This window comes from Triturus cristatus, chromosome 7 (assembly GCF_964204655.1).
Source record: "Triturus cristatus chromosome 7, aTriCri1.1, whole genome shotgun sequence".
NCBI classification, from domain to species: Eukaryota; Metazoa; Chordata; class Amphibia; order Caudata; family Salamandridae; genus Triturus; species Triturus cristatus.
In genome coordinates this window covers 1,444,453,821-1,444,468,460 of record NC_140590.1, presented here as the reverse complement: position 1 = coordinate 1,444,468,460, position 14,640 = coordinate 1,444,453,821, and the positions used below count along the sequence as shown (strand labels likewise).

General features: G+C 46.9%; 1 protein-coding gene across 6 annotated transcripts in view; it reads right to left on the bottom strand.

The window, feature by feature from the left end:
- Nucleotides 1-14,640, bottom strand: part of LPIN3 (lipin 3) — a 319,561-nt gene that overhangs the window by 193,109 nt on the left and 111,812 nt on the right. Inside the window, exon 1 of one of the 6 annotated variants that reach the window (XM_085619180.1) lies at nucleotides 5,655-5,926. The exons of the other annotated variants lie outside the window; for them this stretch is intronic. Within the exon in view, the coding sequence (XP_085475306.1) occupies nucleotides 5,655-5,807 (153 nt within the window). The 5' untranslated portion in view covers nucleotides 5,808-5,926. Of the gene's footprint in view, nucleotides 1-5,654; nucleotides 5,927-14,640 lie in introns of those variants that run through there. 6 annotated transcript variants of the gene reach the window in all.

The window sequence follows — 14,640 nt, the reverse complement described above, 5'->3', positions numbered from 1 at the left end:
TGCTGTGGTTGGCTCGGAAGCCGGACTGTGAGGGGGTCGAGGGATCCGTTCGTCTCGAGGAAGGCAGCCAGCTGTTTGTTGACGGTCTTCTCGATGACTTTGGCTGGAAACGGGAGTAGCGAGATGGGGTGGTAATTCTTGAGTTCGGTGGGGTCTGCTGTAGGTTTCTTGAGTAGAGCGCTGAGTTCGGCGTGCTTCCAGCTCTCGGGGAAGGTGGCGGTGTTGAAGGAGGTGTTGATAATGTCCCGCAGGTGGGGTGCGATGACAGCGTCGGCCTTGTTGAAGACGTGGTGAGGGCAGGGGTCGGTCGGAGATCCAGAGTGGACGGAGTTCATCATGCGGAAGGTGTCTTCGGTGCTGATCGGAGTCCAGGTTCGGAGGGTGGTGGTGGGTGGCGTTGCTGTGGTCGTGGCGTGCGTCGGTTGAGTGCTGAAGCTGTTGTGTATGTCCGCAATCTTGTTGTGGAAGTAGGAGGCGAGGGAGTTGCAGAGGTCTTGCGAAGGGGTGATGTCGTTGTTTCCGGCGTTGGGGTTGGAGAGCTCTTTCACGATGTTGAAGAGTTCCTTGCAGTTGTGTGCGTTGTTGTCCAGTCGGTCCTTGAATGCAGTTTTCTTGGCGGCGCGGATCAGTTGGTGGTGCTTCCGGGTGGCGAGCTTGAGGGTGGTCATATTGTCCGGTGTAGGTTCCTTTCTCCAGACTTTCTCGAGGGCTCGGCAGTTCTTCTTGGAGCTCTTGAGTTCGTCGGTGAACCATGGGGCTTTCTTGCTGCCGGGTCTGCTGTGCGGGGTCCTCAGAGGGGCGAGTTCGTCGGCGCAGTTGCTGATCCACTTCGTGAGGTTTTCGGCGGCCTGGCTGGGGTTCGCTGAGCTGGCAGGAGGGTGCTGGCTCAGGGAGGCGGCGAGCTGGTCGACGGTGATCTTGTTCCAGCTTCTACGGGCAACCTGTTGCTGGTGGTGGTGGATCGTCGTTCTTTCGAAGGTGAAGTGGACGCAGCTGTGGTCCGTCCAGTGAAGTTCTGTGGCGTGGCTGAAGGCGATGTCTTTGCTGGATGAGAAGACGGCGTTGAGTGTGTGTCCGGCGAGGTGGGTGGGGGTGCTCACCAGTTGCTTGAGTCCAAGGTTGGCGAGGTTGTCGAGCAGGGTGCTGGTGTTGCGGTCGTTGTGGTTCTCCAGGTGGAAGTTGAGGTCCCCCAGGAGGATGTAGTCAGCGGAGGGGAGGGCATGCGGGCTGACGAAGTCGGCGATGTCCTCGCTGAATTGAGTGCGTGGTCCCGGGGGTCGGTAGATCAGGGTGCCTCTGAGGGTGGTCTTCGGGTCGGTGTGGATCTGGAAATGCAGGTGTTCGGCGGTGGTTAGGGTGTTGTCGGTGCTAGTCGTGATACAGATGGTGTTCCTGTGGATGATGGCGATGCCTCCTCCCATCTGGTTGGCGGTGCGGTCCCTCCGGGTGATCTTGTAGCCCTCTGGGATGGCGATGGCGATGTCGGGCGCTGAAGAGGCGTTCATCCAGGTCTCCGTGAGGAAGGCGACGTCAGGGGCTGTGGTGTCTAGGAGGTTCCAGAGTTCGATGGCGTGTCTGCGGACGGAGCGGGTGTTGAGCAGGATGCACTTGAGGTGGTAGCTGCTGGTGTTCGGCTTGGCAGGTGCTGGTGCCGGGCAGGTCCGGATGCAGGTGAACTTGCAGGCATGGCAGCTGAAGGGTCCGTGGGAGCGTCGTGGGGTGGCTTGGTAGCATCCTGGGATTCGGCCGGTGTTGAGTGCGATGAGGGTGGCGGCGGTGTATGTCAGGCGGGTTGGCCGGGGTCCTCGTGGGCCAGGGGTCCTGGCACTGGGCGCGGTCCAGGCGCGGACGGGCGCAGACGGGCTTTCCTTTGGCGCGCCTTCGGCGCACAATCGGCGCGCCCGCTGCGCGTGACCGATGCGCGTGACCGCTGCGCGTTCGCACGGTCGCCATATATGGCGAAGTGCGCGGGGGGGCGGAGCAGCTGGGAGGCGGGGAGGGTACAGAAGGCAAAAAGGGGCGGGGTTAGCGGCGGTGGCGGGAAGCGGGGAGCAGGGAGGGAGGACGCAGGGGGCAAAAAACAGGCAATACAGAAGGCAAAAACAAATTACAGGGAAACAGGCAACACTAAATACAGTTCTAAACACAAATGACGACGGGGGCAGGTCAGGCGGTCACGGACCACGCCGCTAGAAGGCAGGGGGCGTGGTCACGCGGCGGCAGCGGGCAGTAAGGCGGGGAAGACACACGCAGCAGCTGGTGGCCGTGCGGCACGGGGGTGTCCTAGAACTAGGTCATTGGTGTATAGAAGGTAAACAAATGATAGTTGGCCATATCATGTGTATGCAGCCACCTTTACACATTTGACTTTCATCACAACTGGTTAATGAAATTCAACACCAAGCAGCTACAATCCATGTCAATAGCCCCATTGGATCTCCTCAAAAAGGGATACAATTAAATATTATATATTTTTTTTTATATAATCGCACACCCTCCCTGTATGCAGAATCTAAGTGTCATTCATATGTCTGAAGTATTCGTACACACTTAATAGACTCAAACTGGGGGCCGCTATACTACAAGGATCTCACTGCTACGTCCTTTGGAAATGGTCCGGCCCTTTGTCATGCAAGTAAATGTTCTCTTAGTTTACTCGGTCCAGTTCCTATCGAGCACATGTTGGAGGCTAAACACTGCCTACCACTTGCAAAATGCTTTTGGTTTCTCACCCTAAAATGTCATTCTGAAATGCAAATCGACTAACTGAGGAAGGGTCCAGTAGGGGGATATCACCTAATTTACAAAGGGCGCATTAATGGTCTCTTGGGTCAAAAATAACGCTTTGGGCTCAGGATGCAGAGGTGGGCACACTAGGGGATAGGAGGTAGATTTGCTCACTCTTGCTCTGTGTGGGTAGCAGCATATAACCCATTGTGTTTCGTATCATGGCATGTGAGGAATACCAGTGTTAGTAAGATTTCAGCATTACCCGCATTAGGGCTCGCCAACTGGAGCTAGTCTTCCTTTACGAGCCGTTTATGGTATGAACAATTAGGGTACGAAGCCCAGGGGAAAAGTGGACTCTCTCGAAAAGGAGTAGGTCAAATCATCCCTTTCCAAAGGCTGCATGGCTTCTGGTCATGTCATTATTGATGACTGATCCACCGGTTATCTATATCACCCGACGTAACATCTGGATGGCTGGGCCAGCTGCTAGTACACTTTATTCATGTAAATGCACGCAGCATCCATTTACCTCTCGTTAGGGTTACACTATACAGATGCCTCATAACAAAGAGGCTGTAAATAAAACACTTGTCAGCAAGCTGTAATCAGTGCTATGGCACTGTACCTGGGAGGATGCTCAGTCTGCCCTCGTTTGACAGCACTAAGGAGGACACTGGTAGGGGTCGTTCACGTTGCTGGGTCACACTGCACTAAATCTTTACTCATCTCAGGAAACACATGCATCCCCTCAGCAACCAAATTGATGAGGGGCCCTGCTGTGAGAAGCTTACACCACAGGTGACCTATAGGACCCAGGGTCCCCCGGAAAGGAGCGCACTGCTGTAGATTATACCACTGAGTGGGCGGGTCTACTAACGTAAAGTTACACTGACAAAATACTAAAGCACCGGCAAACTAGAGCTGAGAAAAAACAAAGACAACACTTGAATCCCACAGCACTTAAGATACATGTTGTAGTAGTGGTCGAAGTGCTTTAAAAACCACAATGGGAACTGTGATGCTGCGTGTGATGGGTCGAGGTTAGTCAGTGTGGTAGAACAGTGAAGGATTTAGACTTTTTTTGGGAAGTCATAGCAGTAGTGGGAGGCTTGGCATGAGTGAAAAGGATGTGGAGGGGAAGAGTCGAGGGGAAGAGTCAAAGGGAAGAGTTTAGAAAGGCTTGTTTGGGGGATCAGTATAGTAAAAGGTGTTTTAGATGGTGCAATTGTGCAAGTAGGGATAGAGTAGGGGAGAATCTAGAAAGGTCTATTTTGGGGGTCATAGTAGTGGTAAGGGGTTTGAGATGAATGAGAGCGGGGGTAGAGGATATATTGATAGAGGTATAAGGTGAGAAATAGGGTAGTGCATTAGAAAGAGTAGTAGAAAGAGGTTTGAGATGAGTCAGAGAGTTGAGGTAGATGTATATTGAGAGAGGTATAGGGTGAGAAATAGGGTAGTGCATTAGATATGCTTGATTAGAAGAAAGTAATAAATATATAGGAATGTATGACGTTACAATGCATACATTCACAACACAGTATTTTACATTGCGTTCGTTACAATGCAAGTCGTTACAACGACTTGCACTGGAGGGTGCTGGAATTAGGAATAGTATGATTTACTATTCCAACTCCAGCCTAAATAACAGTAGGGAAGGTGTTGGAATAGTAAATCATACTATTCCTTAGCTTAGAGCGCCATCCAGCGCAAGTCGTTGTAACAACTTGCGTTGTAACGCCCGCGATGTAAACATACCGCGGTGTAACGACCGCGTTGTACAGGACGTTCTCCAATATATAGATCCATGAGTACATGGAAAGTTTATAGATGCATAAAGGAAGTACGAATATGTAGATTAAAGATATTGATTGAGCTATAGGGTAAAAAATAGGATAGTGCATTGAATATGCCTTTTTTTGGAGGAAAGTAATAAATATATAGATCCAAGTACATAGACGGTATACAGATGCATAAAGGAAGTAAATATAGGTAGATTAAAGATGCATTTGATAAACTCTGGTTTTAAAATGTACTTAATGTCATTATTTTAAACTTGCATTATGCACGGTATCGGATAGGCTGCTACAAAAGGCTGTCAAAATATAGATTTTAGTAATACCCAGACTGTACATAGACTAAAAAATGTATAACTGTCATGTAAAAGCACACCCTTCACAGCTTACGTCACTCAAAAAGAATACATGTGTCATCAGGAAGCTTCAAGCATTTGCAGATTAACTAGTTGCACACATTTACATTTCTTTCAGGCAGCAGTTCCCTGGCAATAAGGCTTGTTTAGCGGTCTGCCTCGCCTTCTGTTTCACAGCACAAGAAACTCCCTGCCTTCCAGTTCAGCTGAAGCATTTCAACTGTCGGAATTACCCGTCGCGGGGTGGTTATCCTCTCACAAAAAGTAGGGTAACTCTTTTCTAAAATTAAATTTAAAAAAAAATTGGGTACGTTGTGCCCCTCGGATCCCCCGCCCTTGCTGTAGTCGCTCTATGCAGAGAAGCGCGCAGGCTGAACCAGAGGCCTCAGAGGGTCAAGTACCGGCTTAATCACTACTAGAGTTCACCAACAGGGCCATGCTGAGAGGAAGCACCCTTTGCTTGAACCCACAGACGGGGGTCATCTCCACAGATAGCATGCATGGGACTGAAAGGCCCAATTGGAGAGGGCCGACGAGGCCACCTCTGAAGCAATCTCACCGCAGAGCCTTTCACGCCTCGTTGCGCAGCTGTGCGGAGGATCAAGTGTTTTGCTCCGTCGTATCTTGTCGAAGTTGTATAACTCCTAATGTAATATGTACTAATGTAACGGGTAGAGGGTGACGCTGCCGCCAGTGGAGCACCTGAGAGCAGCGTCATTACTGAAGGGAATTAGGAAGGCTCGGGGAAGTAAGGAAGGGGGAAGAATGACCTTACCCACAAGGAGGGTGACAGGCGAGCGCTGTTCGACCCGCTAGGGCCACCACGGAAACGGGACGTATGACGGCCCTCCTTGCATGTCACCTCCTTCCTGTCACGCAACATGACAGGGGTCTCCCCGACAGAAGCCTGCATTCCGGAGCCATCCATCCGGGCCCCATGTTCTTGACAGCACCTCGGCCCCTCCAGCAGAGGAGAACTGACTAAATAAATGAATGTAAATCCTCAAATGCCGCCCAGTCCTCTCGCAGCTCGCGGCGCGGCGATAGCGCACCAGCGATGAAAGCCCTTTGTCCAGAAGCTTCACTGACTCCGTCAGCTGGCGGCAGAGCACACACTGAGCCAACCTGCTGAGCCGGGAGTTCTGAAACAGGCCTGTGTTAGCAAAAAGTAACCGGTCATTGACAGACACGCCTCCAACCCTTTCCGCCCCCCCCCCCGTAAATCCCCACATCTACTACTACGTTTATCCTAGCAAAGTTTGTCCTAACCTCCAGCCCCCCCCCCCTCCCATTTCTCAAACGGCTTTAATGATTTCACTCCAAACTTTCCTCTGCGTAGTTGTCTATCAGCTCCTTCTACACGACGGTCTGTGTCTGCCCAATAAAAAGTGTAGAATGTATCCCTTGGCCCATGGACGAGGCCCTGGCTGTACTCCTACCCACATGATGGGACATTCCTGTGCCAGTGATGGCTTTCCTATCCCGTACTCCCTTGTACGGATCTGTGACAAAGGTTAAAGTAGCAGCTGCTGTGTGAAGGGGGTGGATGCCACCCTGCCAAGATGCAGAGGGGGAGCTCGTAAACAAGTGCGCTTTGTAGACAATGAGCTAAACAAGCACTGGCAAAACCAAGAAGTCTGGCTTTAATGTGCAAAACGTTTATATGCATGCCCGTCTAGGCAAATTAAAGCAAGATCTATAGACTTTGCCAGTGCTTGTTCATGCAATGGAAATCAAGAAAACCAGGTGGAATGATGCACCAAACTGCTTAGAACATGTTACATGAAGTAAGAGAGAGATGCTGCACTGGGCTGAACCAAAGCCCAGTCTATATTTTAAAGAACTGATAGTAATAGATCGCAAGAGAACTTCCCTGTCAGACCAGACCAAAACCAGACCTAAAACAAACGTGCAACTGCACACCAAAATATAAACTTAGCATGGCAGTCAACATCTGATGGAGTCTTTGATGTGTACCTTACTAGATAAGCAAGTCAATTGCAAATGTCTTTGTGCAGCCTCAAGGACACAGATTTGCATCCCGGTGGACTGCCTCGGCATCAATAGCAGCATTTAGCTGGGCACCATTCAACTGAAAGCTCTACAGACATATTTCGCCATATGCAAAAATTGCATTATTCATTAAAGCCACAGGGTTTCACTGAAAACAGGAAACGTTACTTCTGTAATTTTTCTAGTAAACGTGGACATTAAAGTCTCACCATTTACTCCTAAAGAACTTGATATACCAGTTGGTGCTAGCAGAAACAGATATTTAACCCATCCACTAATGAAGTGTTTCCGCCCTTCCCGTCAGAACTGTTTTCAAAGGTACACACTCTTTGGTCTCTTCGTGTACCTATACAAACTGTATGTTTTGCGACACATTCAGAACTATGGGGCATATGTAACAAGCCCTTTTCCCGTTCGCAAACGGGCCGATTCTCACAATCAGCCCGTTTGCGAAACGGGAAAAAGCCTTTTAGGATGGATCATCCCAAAAGGCCATCGCAAAATAGTGAATGGCAAAATTTGCGATTCCCTATTTAGCGAATGCATTTAAGGAATCGCAAATTGCGATTCCTTAAATGCAATTCTGAAAGCACCCAAGTTGTGCGAATTTGCCTTAAGAAATCGCAAATTACCACCAACTTCAAGTTGGTGGTAATTTGCGATTTCCTTGAAAAATGAACTTTTTAGCATTTTTCACAGTGCCATGTGGCGCACATACATGCCTTTAGGGCATGTATGTGCGCCACATGTGCACACATGCATATTTCAGGGGTGCAACAGGGTGTCCTTCTGGCACCTTTGCACTCTTGAAATTGCATTCGCAATTTGCGAATACCTATTGGGTACTCGCAAATTGCGAATGTCTTCCCATTCATTCCTATGGGCCTCTAGGCCCATAGGAATGAATGGGAAGGTATTCCTTAATTGCGAATCGCAATTTGCGATTCACAATTAAGGAATATGTAGGAATAGCAATTATTATTGCGAAACCTACATACATTGCATTTTGCGAGTCCTTAATAGCGAATGGCTGAAATTCGCTATTAAGGACTCGCAAACTGCAAAGAGGATACATCTGCCCCTCTGTGTTGTTGCAAATCCAGCCACAATATCTAATTGGAGCCTGAAGATATATTGAATGCATTAGGGAGATTTTAATTGTGTAAACAAATTTGCTCAATATTTCGTCATATTTCTCAAATGGATAACCATAACTCCCAGAATTCCAACCAAGGAAATGCTGCTCTCAATCTATAAAGTCTGGCAGTACCAAACGTGTGGGTTGTCTGACGGAATGTAGTCTGCACATATTATCATGTAATATTAGTGCAGGTCACTAAATTGTGACAGAATCACTGTTTAGGATACGATGCACTATCATTTCATGGCAGATGTAAAACTGAGCACTACATGGAAAGTATATATACTATAATCTCCTAATTCTGTACTACCCAAGACATCTATTGGGCAAACTGGCTGGCTGGGAGAAGGTACTGAAAATGGTATTTTCTGATTTTTAGCAATTTGTTTAAAAAACATTGCAATTCCCTACAATCTCCTTCACGCAGGGACACATCCTTGCCAAAGCCTGACCAATGCCAGAGTTCCTCTGTCTCTCCTGAGCATGCGGATACCAAACATATAATCGGTCATCTATCATGCTGGGGTGCCCACAGGCGATGAACTGGGGGCATTTAGTACAATTCAAAATTCCTCAAAGCTAAATGCTGTTTAAGGTACTGTCTTTTGGTCACAGATTTTCACCCTGGGTTGTATGGGAGGGAAACCTACCACATCCATATATTTTCAACATTTACACATCAGTCACTTGAGCATGGAGGCACCAGGCATGTATGGGCGTTATGTCGGTTTAGGGTGACAACAGGGAATAATACATTGGGATTTTATATTTAAACAAAGGGGTAACTGTTCCTCTAAAAAGGAAGAACCTAAACCAGGTAATTGAAAGTGACACTCACATAAGAGCGATTAGTGTGAGTGATAGAGGAATTGCTCCTGTAATTTATAGTGCCCCCACACACCCTTGCGGGTGTCATGCTTCATCATAGGGCGTTGCTCCTCGGTGGGGTGGCGCTGCAGTCCCTCATGGGCCCCGCAAGAGGGCTCTTTCACGGATATCTTTTTAAGGAGTCGCCGCAGTTGTGCGTGGGTGTATGAGGGCTTTGTAAAAGGGAGGAGTGTATTAAAATCACTAAAATCACTAGATGGAACCCTGAACCGAAGTTTTTATTCACGGGTCCAATCTGTAAATTAAAAGTGTCCTGGAGTACCTCTTCGGAAAAGAATCTTGAGGGTAGGTGTGTAACTAGCTGCTGCTCACAGGATGAATGTGATAGTATTGAAAAATACGTGATCGGGTCAACATGTTTCGCGCACTCTAGAGGTCCATAGGGAATCCATTAGCGCTTCGTCAGGACCAGTGAAAAAGATATAAATATAAAAAATAGTGATGAGGAAAATCGGATTCCAGGAGGAGCCTGTGAATCACAACACCTTATGATTAAAGGAAGCTGCATCCATGCGCTGAAGGTGCTTTGGTTTAAAGGACCTAAATCCAACCCCTCCAGTAGAAGAGCGAGCTCCTTCAGTACCGTCCAGATAGTCGGGCTGGGAGATTATTCTCGCCTGCTGATGGGTGGTGTGACCTACCCCTCCGTCACGGATACTCACTCCCGGTATCCGTGACGGAGGGGTTGGATTTAGGTCCTTTAAACCAAAGCACCTTCACCGCATGGACGCATCTTCCTTTAATCATAAGGTATTGTGATTCACAGGCTCCTCCTGGAATCCGGTTTTCCTCATCACTATTTTTTATATTTATATCTTTTTCACTGGTCCTGACGAAGCGCGTATGGATCCCCTATGGACCTCTAGAGTGCACGAAACATGTTGACGCTATCACGTATTTTTCAATACTATCACATTCATCCTGTGAGCAGCAGCTAGTTACACACCTGCCCTCAAGATTCTTTTCCGAAGAGGTACTCCAGGACATTTTTAATTTACAGATTGGACCCGTGAATAAAAACTTCGGTTCAGGGTTCCATCTAGTGATTTTAATACACTCCTCCCTTTTACAAAGCCCTCATACACCCACGCACAACTGCGGCGACTCCTTAAAAAGATCTCAGTGAAAGAGCCCTCTTGCGGGGCCTGTGAGGGACTGCAGCGCCACCCCCATGAGGAGCAACGCCCTATGATGAAGCATGACACCCGCAAGAGTGTGTGAGGGCACTATAAATTACAGGAGCAATTCCTCTATCACTCGCACTAATCGCTCATATGTGAGTGTCACTTTCAATTACCTGGTTTACGTTCTTCCTTTTTAGAGGAACAGTTACCCCTTTGTTTAAATACTGATTTCTTTGGAGTCAGGGTACTGGACCTACTACTTTCCAAACATTACTCCCGGTCCCCAATTCTTCCCTATTTGCAATAATACATTGGGCCCAGTGCATTAGGACGTTTATAAATCAATTTAAGGTGAAATGGTAGTTTAGATGCCTGTCTTATATTCACAGACATTACCCCCAGGGTGTCTGAAAACTACCACATCTAAATATTTTCACCACCACTACATGGTTAACATGTTGTTTGTCAGGTTTTCTGAATTTGTTGTTTAAAAATACATCATTTTCATCCAGCTTTCTTCCTGCATTAACATATTTCTCTCTACCTTGACCCACACCTGTGCTACCACAGGTCGCCTAAGTGTAGGGAGTCAGATGTGTATAATTTTTTATGGGTTTGAGCCGGAATCCACAAACTAGACAGCCAGGAATGTTTTTCATGGGGGAAGCTTCGAAGGAAAAAAGTCTGGAATACTTGGGCTATAGTCAGCAGGCACCCCCTGAACCCATCAAAGCCAGACATTTCTAGATTAATAGAGCCCCCCGGGTATCCAGAGTGATGAGGTTTGTTTGATTTCCATCATATTAATTAACCAGAATGCCATATAAAAATTAATGGTATGGGAAATAAATTAAAAAAATTTCCAACTTTCCTGTGACTGAGAAATCCTGAACTTCTGGCAAACAGCAAAAGTTGTACCACCCAACATTCTCATACTTTACCCGATTGAAATATTACCATACACGGGTGGGCCTATTGCACGAGACAGAAATAGGCCTGAACACCGAGTACCTGAAGACCACATTCAAACTACAATGACTTTACAGTCACAGTTTTGGCCTGATATTGTCAAATACAATAGGCACACCCACTGGTAAGATTGTTTTTATGTTGAAATGCTTTTTTTGAGCTTTTCTTCTAATACATACACCTGCTGACACCCATCAGAAAGTATGTAAATAACCTGCAATCATGAACAAACTTTTTTCCATCCTCCCTCTACACGCAACCAACAAAGCCTTACAGGTTCTAGTATAAAAGGGAAACAGCAAAACCATACAAACACTAAAGAGTGTATGTGATGCACCTCCCTCATTTTAGAAGACCGTATTCTCTAGTCTCATACCCTGAAAGAGTCAAACAAAGATTGAGCAATATGCTCCCAGGGTGTGCAGCACCACTGCTCCTGCCGTTTTCAAGGAGCAGTCTGAATGACTAAAGTATAATTTTTTTACAACTGTGGGCTGCACCACCAAACCATATATCCAAAAAGAATAATTAAATGTCCATCCAATGTTGGAAATATTTGAAATTTCTTTATTCTTCCTTTGTTTTATTCAAACTAGAGCAGCAGGCAGCCAACGCCTTTCGTTCATTTAGACAAGAACTTCGTTAGGGCTATCAAACTGTTTGTGGCTGTATTCGAAAAGGGCAAAATTGCCAGGCTGGATAAAGTAAGAACACCGACCCGGACGTCACCCTCCTTGTCCAGGGACGTAAGAAAATTAAATGGCTGTTGTGCCTATCAAACTTGTTGATGGCTGAATTCTCAAAGCCAAGGGCGAGAAATATTAAATGGCTGTTGTGCCAGAACACGGCATCTCGGACGGCGAAGTATACGTAAATCTAAGCACTCGTGGGGTGCAACACCCAGTGCTGTATAGTGAAAAAGCTTAAGTTCTGGCAACCTAAATCTGTAATTCAGACCTCCTACCAGCAGGAGGTCACTTTAATCAAAATAGCTTGCCAATCCTTCCACAGCCTCTGTTTCCCCATCAAATGGTTCCTGTGCTAGGGCAAGAGCGATATCTGGACACAAATTCTGGCTTTTCTCCTAGACTGAATTGCCTAATCCTAGGCAAATACTTTATTTTAACAAGCCTTTTTTTGTTCGTTATAACAAATTAGAGCACCTTTAAATACAAGAGTTAAGTATATGCACTTTACAGAAATCTCTTGTGTTTAATGTAACCCTTAACGGTTGCCCCCCATGCCCCTCCACCCCCAAAGTGCTGAGCCCATATTTGGTTATTTCATGTAGTTTGCGCTTAGGGCTCCATCATTTTTCCAGGAAAGGTAACCATGCTAAATTTACGTCCTTTTCCTCCAACATCCTGGGGAATCTAAAGGTACCCTGGGTCTGTGGATTCCACTGGAGGGTAATGAGAAAATAGGCAAAATAAAGTGTCAGGCCTTGAAAAATCATAAAAGTTTTACTAGACCCGCAAGTCTAGTGCCTTAAATAATTTGCTCGACTTAATTGTAATACTCTTGACCCATTAACTGGTTCCAAATGATGTGATCCTGGGCAAATATTTTAATTCGCTCAGCCGCCATTTTCTTCATTATCACATGTGAGAGCACCTTCAAATATGCAAGTTCAGCATGTCTGCTGTCTAAAACTTTTGTTTGAGTCAATCGACTAAACGTTTGTTCCATATATAATGCAAGTCTAGCCACATATAGCATTCACATGACCCCTGACTTGCCTCTTAGTTCATCAACAGCATTGTCACCATGGTAGGGGTAGGAATGTTTCTCAAATCATGCCTAAAAACTATCACTTTTATTAAATATATAAATATATAACTAAAGCATGAAGTGGTAGCACACTGCCATTTGCAATCAGCATATTTCCCATTGAAATGGCCACAAGATTTTCCAGTGACATACGGTTGGACTGATACAACTATATAGTGTACAAACAAGTAAAGTGCTCTGATTTGTGTTGCTTTTATTTAAATCTTGGTTTACATTACATTTCTGAATTACAAAAAAAATGTGCATTCGTAATTCCTGATCTATTTTGAAATATTTATACTATTCATTTAAAAGCTATTTAAAAGCTGTGTATTAAAAAAAAACTGACATCCTACAGCCTTCACGATGATTGTGACAGCTCACTTTACAAAATTCTCCAACTGTAGTAAGAGAAAGAAAAACACAATTTTCCAGGATAAGATAAGCATATGACATATGACCTCTCCTTGAACAGACAGCAAATGCGTCATGATAAAACAATATATAAAAGGATCTTTATTGTTCCTTCACTTCTGAATGAACAGAACACCTGTTCCTTTCCAGATCAAGTTCACTGATCAGTAGGTCTTAAAGTTTGCCCAGTGAGTGGGCAAATAGATTTTGCAAGGCCTGCCTATCCACCCACCCAGGAGGGGCAGCTATTTTATTGGGCCCGAGGAAGGGGATGAGTCCATGCCCAGGGGGGCTGCTTTACGCTAAAAAATATTGCATAAATGCAGCCCCTGGTGCCTAGTGGGCTTTCTGCACCCGCCCCTCCCCGGGGGCAGATTAAGAGTAATCGGCCCCAGGGGGGAAGATAGGTTGTGTGCTTTGTTTTTTGGGTGGGTGCCCGGTCATGGTTGTGGTGGAATGGTCGCCCCACCCCTATAGTTCTTTAAAAAAAAAATAAAAAAAAAAAAAAACACCCAATCCTGGATATCTAATGAGTTTTTTGCCCCAGCCGGGAAGGGCAGAATGGGGGTAATCACCCCCACATGTCCCCCGAGGGGGGCAGAATGTCTGTCTGCTCTGTTTTGAAAAAAGCTTCCCTGGCGTTTTGTTGGCTTTCTGCTCTCTTCGGGGTGGGGGTAGATCGGGGGAAAACAGCCCTTCTGCTCAACCCAGAGAAGGCAGAAAGACTGATGTCCCATGTAGGTGGGGTGAGGGGCATGCCATGCCTATGGTGGGCACCCCCCACTGCTATGCCGCCTCCCCTCCAAGGGGGAAGATTGGGGTAATTACCTGCATCCACCCCCCCACGGGGGCAGAGAAACTGATACCCCATTTAAATGCGGTGGGGGCATAGCCCTGCCCATGGTGGGCAGTCCCCACTCCTAGATTTAAAAAAATGTTTTCTTAGGTCTAGCTGGTGTTCTGCAGCCCAGGGGTGCGGGCAGGGGTAATTACCCCCATCTGCCTCCCAGGTGGGCAGGAAGACTGAAATACGTCAATATGCAGGGCGTAGCACAAGCCATTGCCTAAGTGGCCACATGCCCCATCCCCGTGCCTAGACAGTAGATCCCTGCTGGGTAATCGCCCTCCTGTGGCGATCCCCAAGCAGGGCTCCTCTAGGAGGGAACTACCATCGGAAAGGGGAGAATCTCCCCTTTCCAAGGATACCTCTCCCAAGGCAATCCGTGCTCGGGCGCTGAGATATGCCCCAAGCACTGATGCAGTGAAAGTAAAATGAGCCCATCAGCTTGTACTTTCAATTTAGTGGAATGACGTTAGCGAGACCAGTGCGCGGAGCGTCATTACAGTAAAGGAAAACAAAACAATCAGGCTACGTGGGATGCTCTTCCCGAGCAGCCTGAAGTTATAACAAATTAAAAACTCCCTCTGGTGGAAGCACCAGA